Source organism: Aethalodelphis obliquidens, unplaced genomic scaffold (assembly GCF_003676395.1).
Source record: "Aethalodelphis obliquidens isolate GAN/ISIS:26980383/991018 unplaced genomic scaffold, ASM367639v1 scaffold22, whole genome shotgun sequence".
NCBI lineage: Eukaryota > Metazoa > Chordata > Mammalia > Artiodactyla > Delphinidae > Aethalodelphis > Aethalodelphis obliquidens.
In genome coordinates, this window is record NW_020837966.1 from 18,595,893 (window position 1) to 18,610,292 (window position 14,400).

Genomic DNA, 14,400 nt, shown 5'->3' on the forward strand with positions numbered 1-14,400 from the left:
CACACACACACACACACACACACACACACACACACACACACACACACAAAGTCTGTTTGGACCCAATTTAACCAACCTATAGACCAAACCCAGCACAGAAGTCACTCACTTCACAGCGAATCTTCGTGAAAGCCCTCCATCCTGAAAGGACACTTGCTCTCATTCGTAATTATCTTTGGTAATATCGATCAAACACAGAGAGGCTTGCGTTTATGTATTTTAAATCCCGGCACTAGGTAAAAATTCTCCCTATATCGTCAATGATTGTACTGGTGCAACTGGAAAATCCTAGAACATTTCAGTTTCATACACAGCATAATTAACTCATTTTTATACCAAGTCCTTTTAAGCCAGATCTTTTTGTTCCATGGACTTCTAACATATTTTACAGTTCTAATTCTCTTCCACTGTCCTACATTAATCAAAGCTGTAACCCCTGTTGTCTTTGTACTACAGAGTCAGAATGTGCCCCTGGCGAGGAATGGGGGAAAAGTCAACAGGAATTAAATTTCAGTGCAACTGTTTACTCAACTGTGGCCTGCAGTTATTGAAATTTTATCCGTGGTTTTGTGTGACTACCGCAGTAATGAATTCAGCATGGCTGTGATTTTCTCATTGCTGGTATTCTCACTTCAAGTAAAAACCTGTAGAATAAAAATGACGAAAACAACCCACATCCATCACGCTGACATTCGGATTTCTCCGAACTGTTTAATTGTAGCAGTTTTCAGTCTGTTAGAAAACTGATGATGCGAGTCCCGTAAAACTTTTCTCAATCCTGTCGGGGTTTTTTTCTTATTTCATCTACAGAGTTTCTTTCCCCCCAGCAACCTGTTAAGAGCCTCATCATACACTTAGGGAAGTCACACAGCTGTCAGTATTTTATTTTAAAAGACCAAAAAGGCCTGCCAAGCACAATACGTGGGGTTTTAGCCGCAATGATAGACCCAACTGCTTTCTTCCTTCCCAAAACATATCCTTGGCAATTAGAAATAAAATTGTTATAAAAATATTAAAAGCACTTCGAAGTACAATCAAAAGGTATTGACCTTTATACCAATAACCCATAACAACATAATTTCCAAAGTGGTCACAGCCGAGATAAAGAGGAAAGACATGAATAACTAATTTTGCTACTGATGGTTTTCAAGGAAGATGCTGTTAATATGCATGTATACAACTTTCTTCTGTGAGGTCAACTTGTGGTTGCTGTTCGTGGGGTCAGGCTGTGTGTGTGTGTGTTTGTGTTGATGGTATAAAAGTTTTTGGCTGGCTTACGACTTTGAGATAGTGGATGATTTTCAGTTTTTCAAATAAAAATCAGAAGAAGTTTATTTTCATTTATCCAATTAACATAATCTAAATACTACTTACTCGGGGTTCATACCACATCAGTCAATAGCCCCACTTCAACCACTCCATAAAGAAACAGTTGATCGGGCTTCCCTGGTGGCGCAGTGGTTGAGAGTCCGCCTGCCGATGCAGGGGACACGGGTTTGTGCCCTGGTCTGGGAAGATCCCCCATGCCGCGGAGCGGCTGGGCCCGTGAGCCATGGCCGCTGAGCCTGCGCGTCCGGAGCCTGTGCTCCGCAACGGGAGAGGCCACAACAGTGAGAGGCCCACGTACCGCAGAAAAAAAAAAAAAGGAACAGTTGACCTTGGCTTCTGTATGGTAAGGGCACAGAAAACGGCAAACCAAATTACCAACTATTTATTCTCAATAGAACCATCAACATCTGAGAATATCAAATGAACAAATACACACACAAACACATGGATACCTTTCTACCATATACTGATAGGTTTTGTCAATAACCGCATTGGGTGGAATTTGGCCATTTGCACTAATGCAAGTGCCCAAAGTTTATACACAACATACATCACAAATCCCAGCTGATGTGATGCCCAGGAAGCAGGCACTATCGGATTTGAGTTGCCACTAAAAGACAGCTCAAATCACTTCAAGTCCTCTGCATTAAGACCTTAGCTTGTCTGTTAGTGTCCCCTTTCTCTCTGTTGTATCCTTCCCCAACAGATTCCATTGTCTCATGCTGGTTCCACCAACTTCTGATAGACTAACAATCTAATGGCTCCTTATTTGTAAAAAATTCTTAGTAAGGAGAAAATAATACATGTTTTAGAGCCTGTCAAAGGCTATATCCCTAAAACAAGGAGGGACTGCCTTGCTTCTCTGATATAGATTCCAAGAAAATGGTTTGAGAAAAGGTTTCTGTTTTTCTTTCTCTTCCCTCAACCCCCAGCACAATTTCCGTTTCACTCGAAAGTCCAAAGATGCACCATTCTCTTTACACCTTTTTCCAAATGGCACCATTACTTTGTACTGAATAAATGAATCAAACACTAAAATGCAACAAACATCATCCGTTATCATTAACAAAAACAAACAATATTTCCTAATTACAAGAGAGGCTGGGAAAACAATGCTTATCTTCAAGCAAATGCTATTTACTTATTCGAATCTGCGTCAACACTGGCCACACAATGCCATTTTCTGGGTCACACCCTTTACCATTTGGAAATATTTTACCAGTCACTCCCAGGTACCCACTTAAATGCCTACAAAGGATATAACAGAATGAATACATCGCAACTTACGTGCATTTTGGGGAGCCACCACTAAGAGAGCGTTTAAAACATTAACAGGATTTAGTCACATACCAACTGCCATATGTATGTAAGAAACAGTTGTAAGTGGCCCATCTCCCTAAATTCCTCCAGGTAGCAGCAAGCACTTTCTTACCCCGATGCCTATGTTATTGATGTCTTGTTATTCACCCAATTCTGCTTGGGTATTTCCATTTATTTCTATTCTCCTAAGTCACCTACTTTCCTCTCTTATAGCCCTCATTTCTCTTTTATCCTTGATCCCTTATTTTGTTTCTCTCATCATAAGGCTTAATAAGTCTATGTATTTATTTTTTGATTCAAGCACTGGGAACCATTTCTCCAAAGATCTGTTTTATTGCAAGTAGTTAAACTTTAGGCTGACACATTAGAGGCTCAAAGGAAGTGGCCAGAGGTCCACCCAACCTCATTTTCAACCACCATTCCCCAAGACAGAGGGGGCTTCCAAGACTCTACTTCTCAAGCCCTTGGCAGTTCCGTCTCTTAAAGCCAGTCACTGGGGCCCTGCTGCACTAGTGGCTTCAAAGATGGTGCTTACGGTCAGAGAGCCGGTGAGCACCAGACATTCGCAGCGGTCAAACGTCAGGGTAAGCAGTAGCATCGGCACCCACCGCCCACCACAGCCCCCGCTCCAGAGCTCAGTACCTGCTGCTGCTGCACGTGGGCCAGATCGGCCGCCCCCACGTCCACGGCCGGCGTCTCCCCGTTGGGCCGCCCTTCCCGGAGGCCGCCGCACTCTAATAAGTGGTTGCCGCCGCTTGACCCATTCTGGATGGCTGAACCGTTACTTTTCGTCTCAGTCCCAGATTCTTGCATCATGACTCAAAAACCTGGTAGAAGGATTTTGAGGAGGGAGCCGGGGAGAAAGAAAAAAGCAGCTGTTAGCACAGTTGTTGTATATTAGGAGAAGGGCCCTGCCTTCAGTGTTGCCAAAATCTGTAAACAGTTGTCATTTCCTTTCACTCACGTTACCCCTTAGAAATGGTCCAATTGCCTAGTTTTTTGAATACGGAACTGTAGAGCACAGGGAACTCTATCACTATTCTCTAACAGCCTAGACGGGAAAAGAATCTGAAAAAGAACAGATGTACGTATATGGATAACTGAACCACTTTGCTGCTGTACACCTGAAACTGACACAACACTGTACATCAGCAAGAGTCCAATATAAAATAAAAATTAAATTAAAAACTTGAGAAAAACAAATTCAAGTTTTGTTCTGAGAACTAGTTCTGAGAACTAGTATTGTTCTCTATATGTTATCTTTTTCCCCTTAGAAGAGAACGATTATTTTCAGGTGAACCTAGAATGTATGGTTGAATTTCTGTGATTATATTTGTGATTATTATATATTTTTTTGCTCAAAAACTGGTAAGTCATTCTGTTCAGCGTGTAACATTACACTTTAGTATGTGCAGGCTCTGTGTTGTGTGTTACACTCTTAGAGAAATATTCTGCAAATTCAGTCTATCAGGAGATGACGCACATTACCAATAGGCTCCCCTGAGGTAATTCCTGCTGAAAACCCTTACACTCAAAACCCAAAAAGCATTTTACTGATTCACACTCCTTGGACTCATTCAGGTATTGAAACTCTTCAAAAGTGGCCTTTCCAATAAGATAGGCCTCTTTGAGGGAGACGAAAAAAAAACTCCCCACTTTTCAGAAGCTAAACAAATTCAGACTCTTATCTTTGCCTTATGGTTAAAATTCTCCTGAGAAGTCCCATTCAAAGTTAGGTGTTTCTCATACTGGATTCCTAACCTCTAGCTTGGTTTAAGGCCTGAAAGGTCTGGGCCTTTTTATGTTTGTTTTGGAGAAAATGTTGCCTAGGCAGACCAAAGAAAAGTTCTGAATCTGAAAGTACTAAACATCAAATAAAAAAAAAAAGAGAGAGAGATATATAGTAGTCCCCCCTTATCCACAGGGGATACGTTCCAAGATCCCTAGTGGATGCCTACTGAATCCTATATATACTATGGTTTTTCCGATACATACATACCTAAGACAAAGTGTAATTTCTAAATTAGGCATGGTAAGAGATTAACGATAATAACTAACAAGAAAAGAGAACAATTACAACAATTACTATCATGTAAGTTATGTGAATGTGGTCTCTCTCTCTCAAAATATCTTGCTAGACATATTTAATGCCTTTTCCATCTTAAATAAGCACTTATCACGCACTATGGCCGTAACTTTTGCTGCTCGAGGTATGACAGCAAAACTAGCATGAATTTCTTTTTTCTTGATTCGTTCTTCCCATAGATCTTAGCAACTTCACCACGTGGTTTTTTTTCTTTTCTTATTACATTGAGAACTTTCACCTTCTCTCTCTCTCTCTCTCTCTCTTTTTTTTTTTTTTTTTTGGTGGTACGCGGGCCTCTCACTGCTGTGGCCTCTCCCGTGGCGGAGCACAGGCTCCGGACGCGCAGGCCCAGCGGCCATGGCTCACGGGCCCAGCCGCTCCGTGGCACGTGAGATCTTCCCGGACCGGGGCACGAACCCACGTCCCCTGAATCGGCAGGCGAACTCTCAACCACTGCGCCACCAGGGAAGCCCTCACCTTCCCTCTTAAAGGAGGCACTTTATGGCTTCTCCGTGGCACATCCAAATTGCCGGCATCACTCGTCTTGCACTTTGGGGCCATCATTAAGTAAAGCAGACGTTACTACTTTACTTAAGGTGTAATAGGTGAACACAAGCACTGTGATACTAAGACACAACCGAGATGGCGACTAAGTGACAAATGGGTGGGAAACGCTGGACGAAGGGGTGACTCCCAGCGGGTTGGAGCAGGATGGTGAGACTTCATCACGCTGAGAATGGCGTGGAATCTAAAACTTAACAACTGTTTATTTCTGGAACTTTCCATTTAATATTTTTGGATTGAGGGTAACAAACCTCAGAGAGCAAAGCTGTGGATGAGGGAGGACAACTGTAAGTCCAAGGCAAGTCGCTAGAGAATGTGGCCTTTGTGTAAACACATTTCGCACTCCTTGTTGCTCTCTGGGTACAAAACCATTATCCCAAGGAGGCAATTCAGCTCTCAGTAAAGATGCCCAATTATGACGAAAGACAATATTTGCTAATATCAATTGTGACCACCTACTGATCACCAGTGTTGTGCCAGTCCCAGGGATTTATATGTATTCTCCAGTTTAGTTCTCAGGACAATTCCTAGCCCCAGTTTCTACATGATAAAACTAAGGGTCTGTGAAACTTCTTTTATTTTGCCCAGTAAATATCATAGCCACTAGTGGTGGAACCAAGATTTGGACAAATTCAGTCTGATGTGTTTTCTTAAAGTTGAGGTGAGGCGGGGGAAGGCAAACAGTGAAGATGCCAGGGTCACACTTCAAGTAGAGAGGCCAGAAAAAACAACAGTCACTAAAGGAAAATGGCAGCTCAAACGTCCAAGCTGAGAAATGCCCGTATAATTAAGACTTCAGTAAAATATGAAACACCAATCCTAGATGAAAGGGGGGGGGAGATAAATTGGTTGGGAGATTGGGATTGACATATACACACCACTATATATAAAATACGTAACTGATGAGGACCTACTGTATAGCACAGGGAACTCTACTCAGTGCTCTGTGATGGCCTACATGGGAAAAGAATGTAAAAAAGAGTGGATATATGAATATGTATAACTGATTCACTTTGCTGTACAGCAGAAACTAACACAACATTGTAAATCAACTATACAATTTTGTATTAGTAAAAACTAATTTAAAAAAGAAGGGCAGAAAACTTCTAAACAAATTGATTCAAATCATGGAAAGACATATGTACCACCAGTGTTGCAGATTTCTCCCCCCACACGTGAAATATGTGACAACAGGGAAATTTAAACACCCTGGACATCTTTAGAGGAGGTTGCCTTCTTGCTAGGATTGGTTTTAAGTCTCTTTTCTATAAACTCGTACAAAAAACAAATGGAAAAATTAGAGCAGAAAAATTCCTATCTGTCTTTATTTCCTTTCAGTGCATAGTATTATCCAATGTAACTACAAACTTCATAAACCCAGAAGACATATCTTTTTTTAAAGTTAATCCAATACTGAACTGGATTAAGAATGGCATTTTTTGTTAACAGGTGGGAAACAAACTCAGACACAACAGCTGATTCACTCTCGTCTCTTTAGATCAGATATTTCAGTGATTATAGTCCTTAAAAAATTGTGTTCATAGTCTCACTGTCTGCAGAGTAAAGAATCTACCAAAAAACAGCTAAAACTTTCTCCGGTATGCAAGAACCAGGCAAAATGCAAGTACCTAGTTTATCACCAAAAAATAAATAAATCTGTCAAACGCAGGTACTTTTCCCCCCAACATTTCAGTTTCTCTGCCACAAACTTGCCCCTGCATATAGAAGCGAAGGAAAAGACAGTGTTTAGGGATTTAAGGAAGAGAACGGTTGTCTTAGTGGTGAGCAAGGAAACCCATTTAATTATTAGGATATGTCACAAGCATAGCTAAAGAAAAAAAGTTTTTAACCTTCCAGAAAGCCTGTCCATTACAGGGGTTTCCCACCCCACAAAGACAAAAACACTGTCCATACCTAAACTCTATACCTGCCCTCAGAATGGGATATATTTAGCCAAACAGCCTGTCCTCAGGGGGCAGAGCTACAGGTAAAATGCTGCTTTCAAACCACATGACCATCAGGACCCCAGACCTGAAGACAGGTGTCGGTCGAAGAGTCCCCGCTCCTGTTTCCGGAGTTTGACACCATCATGGTGGGTGGAGTACGAACTATCCCCAGTGCACAATTTGATGAGAAGGGTTTGGTCCATGCAGTTCCAAAGAAGACTGCCAAGTCCTCCAGCACAAGTTTTGCAGGCATCAAGCCAAGCAGCTTGGCTTGCGAACCAGGTTTGTGCGAGTGCAGGCTTTGGGACCAAAATTGCATAAAGGATTATTTTGGTCCGAGGATGTCCTTAATTAGTCAAGTGCTAACAGTAGTATGTCAGTTGGAAGATTTAAATTTTCCCATAATCTCCCACACCAATCAGGAGAAAACAGGTTTTTTGAAAAGCACATGTGAAAAATGAGGAGTGTCGATGTCTAAGAACATTTCTAACAATATCTGGCCTGGCAGTTCTTTCTTTCTATGGAATGTTCCAAGCCATTTAATAAGCCTTTATATCTGTGTCATGCTGCACAAACTACAAAGCCCTCTTATGTGTTTTTCAAACGCAGAAGAATTCTCTGAGGGAGAAAAAGCAGGGAATGCTATTCCCATTTTACAGATAAGAAAACTAAACCACAGCAGGTTAAGGAAGAGATACCGCCAGAATCACTCCCCATTGCAGACATGAACTTGTCCGTTCAAAAACCGGTGAGAGAATTTCCCATTTGCTGTGCTAGGTGCTAGGTGGTGATGCAGAGTACACGGACGGAAAGCAAACAAAGTCAAAACCCAAAAAGACAACAATGAGGGTGGCAGGTAGACAAAGAAAAGCATATAAAATACAAAGCTGAAAGTGTCAGCATTCTTTAGCGAACCACTGTATTTTGTCTCTTTCTATTGAGTTTTACAATTTTAGCATCACCTAAAGCAAGTCATGGGAGAGGCGTCTGTGTTTTCTAACATAGCATGCTGGACCCTCTATTCTTCCGTGCTTGTCCCAGGCACCCCGTGTGCATAACCTCCGCTTTCCTCTGGGACACCCTAAAACCAATGAACTGCTTTGCTCGTGAAAAACTGAAAACAACAAATAGCGCACAACCATCCAATGTGCCTGAATAGGAAAGACACGGCACCTGGAGGGCACGGCCATGCCACACCCACTCATGAGTCCTTTCTGGAGAAACAAAGCCCAACCTTCCTCTGACTTTCTCTATGGCTTCTCTGAAGGCGCGGGGCGTGTTTAAATCACATATGATCCATTCAACACAACCTCACAAAAGCTGATGCTACAAATCCCACAGATGTCGGAAAGCTTAAGGAAGCCAAAATGGCCCGCTTCTCGTCTTGCTTGGAAACATTACAGAGCTACTGATTTCAAAAGATCGATTTTTGTGCTGGAGGGACTTGTAGGAAGGATAAGAACTGAGTTTAGCGTGCTTATTTATTGTCATTGCCAACAGAGCTGCTCTCTGGAAGTATTCTGGAAAATTCATAATATCCTGGCCAATGTATTTATAGTAAATGAAAGCAATGCTTTCTTATTATGATTATTTCCTTGGTTACAGTGTTGATGCTGAAAATTTAAGGAAAATAAAGCCCTTGTTATCATGCTTGTGAAAGATTTTAAGCTAACAAAAAGTTCAGTCTCGATTCCAGGGCAGTTAATTAAGGTTGACCAAGTCAGGCAGAAGTAAATTAACTTGGCTGATCAATTATTTATATGAAGCAGAATAAATGCCCTTAAAGAACTTGGTCTGTTCATGAAAGGATGTGTAAATTAAACTAAACATAGTTTTGTAAAATATATTTCTACGTCTATGGGGAGAGGAGAAGAAAAGTTAACAGGGAAATCACTTTTTAGGAAAATGATTAGAGTGATTACACGGTCCTCCTCCACCCAAAGAAGAAAAATCCTCTTTCTCATTGTTCATCCAGGTGTGAGGACACAAGGAAAATGGCACGCATTTTGAAGAGATAACAGAAGCTCTGAGGAAGGAAAAAAAAAAAAAAGAAGGATGGATGGAAAGGTGGAAGGAAGGAAGTGACGGAGGAAAGGAGGAAGTGGGGGAGGAAGAGGACAACTCTAAAAATGGAGAGACTGTGAATTCCTACACAAGCATCCCTCAGAGACGTTGCAGGTTTAGTTCCAGACCACTGCCACAAAGCGAATATCGAACAAAGTGAATATTGCGATAAAGCGAGTCACAATATTTTTTGGTTTCCCAGTGCACAGAAAAGTTATGTTTCCACTATACTGTAGTCTAATAAGTGTGCAATAGCATTATGTCTGAAAAACAAGGTACATCCCTTAATTAAAAAATACTTCATTGCTGAAAAATGCTAACCACCCTTTGAGCCTTCAGGAAGTTGTCATTTTTTGCAACAGTCATATCAAAGATCACTGATCATAGATCACGTTAACAAACATAATAATGAAAAAGTTTGAAATCTGGCAAGAATTACCAAAATGTGACACAAAGACACCAACTGAGCAAATAATGCCGGAAAACACGGGGCGGACAGACTTGTTCGACACAGGGTTGCCACAAATCTTCAATTTATAAAAAAAGAAAAAAAGAAAAATGCAGTATCTGTGAAGTGTAATAAAGTGAAGTGCAATAAAAGAAGGGTATGCCTGTATTCTGGAAACCTTGAACACGTTCTGACTCCATCATCAGTTACACTCCACACAGGGTGTGCAGACGGGTCAAGAAGGAGGGTGGGAGTCAGGCTAGCTCTTGTTCTAAAGAAGTACTCTTTGAGACTTCCCGGGAGGCACAGTGGTTAAGAATCCACCTGCCAATGCAGGGGACATGGGTTAGATCCCTGGTCCGGAAAGATCCCACATGCCACGAAGCAACTAAGCCCGTGCACCACAACTACTGAGCCTGCGCTCTAGAGCCCACAAGCCACAACTACTGAGCCTGTGCACCACAACTACTGAAGCCCACGTGCCCAGGAGCCCACGTGCTGCGAACAACTAAGCCGACACACCTAGAGCCCGTGCTCCACAACAAGAGAAGCCGCTGCAATGAGAAGCCCGCGCACCGCGATGCAGAGTAGATCCCGCTCGCCGCAACTAGAGAAAGCCCACGTGCAGCAATGAAGACCCAACGCAGCCAAAAATAAAAAAAAAAGAAGTACCGCTTCAAATCCTCATGTTGCATCATGAAGTTTCAAAATCCTGATCATGTTCATGTGGTTCAGGAAAGAAGAAATAAAACCTGTCTGTATTAAGAATATAAAGCCAACATGCACTTCTGGGTCTCATCAGGTAAATGATCTGGTTCCCTTTAAATGTGCAAACGATTTACCTGGCAACATGACACACACCTAGGAGTTTCAAGGTGTAGCTAAGGGGATCACCCCCCCATCGTAGTTCAGTGGGGTGGCCTGGGAAACTAAACCACCCGGTACTCTTACTTACTCTCATTCAAGTCAGGGAATCAAGCCACAGAAAGCATCCAGACGGAAGTTAGAGCCTCTCAGTAGAAGGCTTTACATTTCCTAGAGTGAGACACATGCTTTTCAATCGTTCACCCTTTACCTGGCAAGATGCTACTGGGGCAGGTGGCAGTGAGGAGATGAAGGGCTGGTGGAGGGGATTACAAGTGAAGTGTAGCGGTTAAGGAAGCGGGCGATGGAGGGGCCTCGACTGGCCCCAAGATACTGAATGACCGTCTACAAGTGGTGGGCTCATAGCATACTCTCAAAGATAAAACAAGAAGGGGCGGGGCGGGGGGGGGGAGGAAAAGAATAGGTGAAACAGAGTGACCACAGTTGATTATTTTCTCATCCAAGAGCACTTCCGCAAGCTGTCAATGAACCCTTCAGACACCACCGCCTGTCCGTCCACTGCCCCCACTGGCAGGAGTCCCATTTCATGGAAAGACCATCCGAGAGCCAAGTTTAGGAAGACAAGTCAGGGTGCTGACTGTGCTGTGAAGGCACCATCTTCCAATACCAAATTTTCATAATTATAACAGAAAGGCGTAAAATTTTCTAATGCATGGCAGTTCAAAAAGTAATCAAGGGAAGGAGCCGGAGGGCTATTTTAATATATGCAAAGCTAGTGACCCACAGTAAATGGGAAGTAAGCCACAATGAATACAAATAATGCACACAGACTGAAGTCCTGGTCTGATGAGAGACGGCTAAAATTAACACCCAATTAATTTCCGAATTGACAAACAAATGAAACCCATAAATCTACTTTCTCATTAATTTTCTCGTGGTATAATTTAAAGCAGTAATATGAGGGCAAAAACTGAGCATTATCCATCATAAATACCAAAAAGATAGCAGTGTAACACCATAAATTATGCATATTACCTGTTGTTAAAAATGATTTATGAAATATCAACTTTATCATGCACTGTAGATATCTAGATCCATCTTTTAAAAATCTGAAATTTCTTCTTAAAGAGGAAAAAGTTCAGGAGCAATGAAATGGTCAAAAGCATGTTAAAAAAAAAAAGTGGGGGCTTCCCTGGTGGCGCAGTGGTTGAGAGTCCGCCTTCCGATGCAGGGGACATGGGTTCGTGCCCTGGTCCGGGAGGATCCCACATGTCGCGGAGCGGCTGCGCCCGTGAGCCATGGCCGCTGGGCCTGCGCATCCGGAGCCTGTGCTCCGCAACGGGAGAGGCCGCAACAGTGAGAGGCCCGCGTAGCGCCAAAAAAAAAAGTGGCCACTTATTTAGTCATATGGGAGGATTAGGGCCAAATTAGAATCTTCACAGATCTTAGGTTAGAAGGGATTGAGAGTATCATGCAGGTGATGGGCTGGGCCTCTCGGGGAGGAGAAGAAATAAATAAGTTCCAGGAGCACCCCTCCAAGGTGGCATTGGCATTTGTGTGTTAAAGGAGCTACCCATCCCTCTGCCCTTCAAGAACGCAGGAAATGCAGGGTTTGATGTGAAAAAGGAATGGGTACAGGCCACAGTATGGTGGATACATCTCAGAGAGCCAGAATCTGTAACAACAGGGATTCAGTGAAAAAAGGAATCCTCAGTAGGTGAGAAGTGTGGGATGAAAATTATGTTCATTGTTAATAAGGTAATAATTGAAAACAATAATACTGCAAAAATTAATAATAATGTAGCTCTCTTACCTTTACAGCTCAAAGGAGGGGAAAGAAAAAGAAATAGGAACTAGTTTCTATTTATCAATTGAACCAGAAGCACTTTATACTTATCAATTAAATGGAAGAAAAAGCATTCAGATTAAAATGATTTCCTTCTGCACCTCTCCACCTCCATGTGTTTGATAAGAATTAAAAGTCAAAAATTCCTTTATCTCCAACTTGACTTTCAGACATGCCTTGCACAGAATAGGAATTCAATACATAATTGCTGAATTTTTAACTAAATGATTACACAACAGAAAAATACAAGTCCAACCTCTCAATCAAATGAGATCAAGGCTTGTAGTCACCACCTTTTATGTTGCTTCTTCTAAACTACTCTGTTTCCTGTACTTCTTGGGAATGACTAACCGTTTCGCAGTTCTAAAACTCCGAAAAGAACTTGTGCCATTAAATCATTTTAAGTCTTCATAGAAGTAGGATTGTCCCAGTTGGAAGAGAATTAGAAGAATAGGGTGGTAACGAAATGATGTTCCTAACAAAAAGATGGTTTCCCTTTTCTACTAGCCTTTCCAGGTGAAGACAGGAGACTTCGAACCTCCAAGGAAAAGGCATTTCTCAAGTTTAATTCCAGGGCAGCAAAGCTTTTCAGAGAAACTGTAGATGCCTCCGTCTCACGACCTGTTGTAACCAAACTTTCTGAGACTCTGTACTCTTTATAAGACATCCATGAGTACAAACGACAAGCATCCCACTCTCTTAAAAGTTTGTATTTTTAGAACTTCGGCGACCATTGGTCTTGTTTTCCTTCTCTCTCAGTAGACAAGAGTTTAAGTGTCGTGATCATGGCAACTGTGGGCAAACTATAGAAGTTAGAAAGAAGCCGCTCTAGGAAACAGAAGTACAAAGCAGAATCCATACCCACTCCCTGTCATATTAATCCAGACGAGCTCAAATAATTAAACAGAGACTAAAAAGGAGCCTCGCCAATCCAGGACTGGGCTGTTTGCTTTGCCACAAGGAAGCCGCTGAAGCTTAGGGTCTGACGGAGCCAGGTGTTCCGCGGAGCTTAATTAAAATGCATTTTCATAGAACAAAACAGATTTTAAGTTTGAGAACTGACAAAGCCTGTAGAACTTTAATCATTCAAACAGCTGAACTCTCAGAAAGAGTCTGGTGGAATAAAGTGATAGACAACCAGTTCAGAATATATATTTTTTTCACTTCCATATTTTATATAGTTGCATATACATGGGGCTGGGTTCCTAACAGCAATTAATGACCAGCATGTTCGATGACACACTTCCCGTGTCTCCCATTTCTCCTGCAGCCCCTAACTGCCATGGTGGCCTAAGTGAACAATAAGCTCACAGCATCGTGGCAACTCCATGAATGCAGCCCATCAGAAGTCTGTTGCTTGCATTTCTCCATTGCGTGAAAGGGACAATTATTTAATTTTATCCTTGAAAAACTCCAATATGAATGTATGCATTTCTCCTCCCTCCCCAAAGTCCCTCTTAACAGGGAGATTAGCAGGCTTTTACTGATATGAAAGACCACCATTTGTGGAAGGTCATGACCCCCCAGCCTCCAGCCTCCCCCCAGTCTGTGGTGTATCCTTGTAATTTACAGCAAAGGCTAGCAAGCCCTGCCCAGTGTTGAAACACAAGGCAAAGTCAGAAACAGCAACAAACAATAATTTAAAAAACAGAAAACAAAGATGATGTGAGCTGAGTTTGCTCTGTTGTTTGCAAAACATGACAAAAGACAGGCTCCTGTTGGCTTTTATCTAATGTGCTTGCCTGTGTCCAAGAGTCTGTCTGTCTCTCTCTCTCTCTCTCTCTCACACACACACACACACACACACACACACGCACATGCACACACGCACACGCGCACACACACACACCCTCCAAGCCGAATAAAGAGATACAAGGTCTGTTTTACTTAACTAGAAAGGATACAATGCCTAAGTGCATTTTAAAATGAGACAGGTAAGTGTAACAGGTAAGAATCAAAATACTAGCTTTTT

At 42.1% G+C, this 14,400-nt stretch overlaps 1 protein-coding gene across 6 annotated transcripts in view; it reads right to left on the bottom strand.

The window, feature by feature from the left end:
- Positions 1–14,400, bottom strand: part of FOXP1 (forkhead box P1) — a 597,337-nt gene that overhangs the window by 227,558 nt on the left and 355,379 nt on the right. For all 6 annotated transcript variants that reach the window (XM_027121390.1, XM_027121389.1, XM_027121386.1 and 3 more), the window contains one exon: positions 3,292–3,476. In XM_027121390.1, coding sequence (XP_026977191.1) covers positions 3,292–3,465 — 174 coding nt within the window. In that variant the 5' untranslated portion in view covers positions 3,466–3,476. The remainder of the gene's footprint in view (positions 1–3,291; positions 3,477–14,400) is intronic.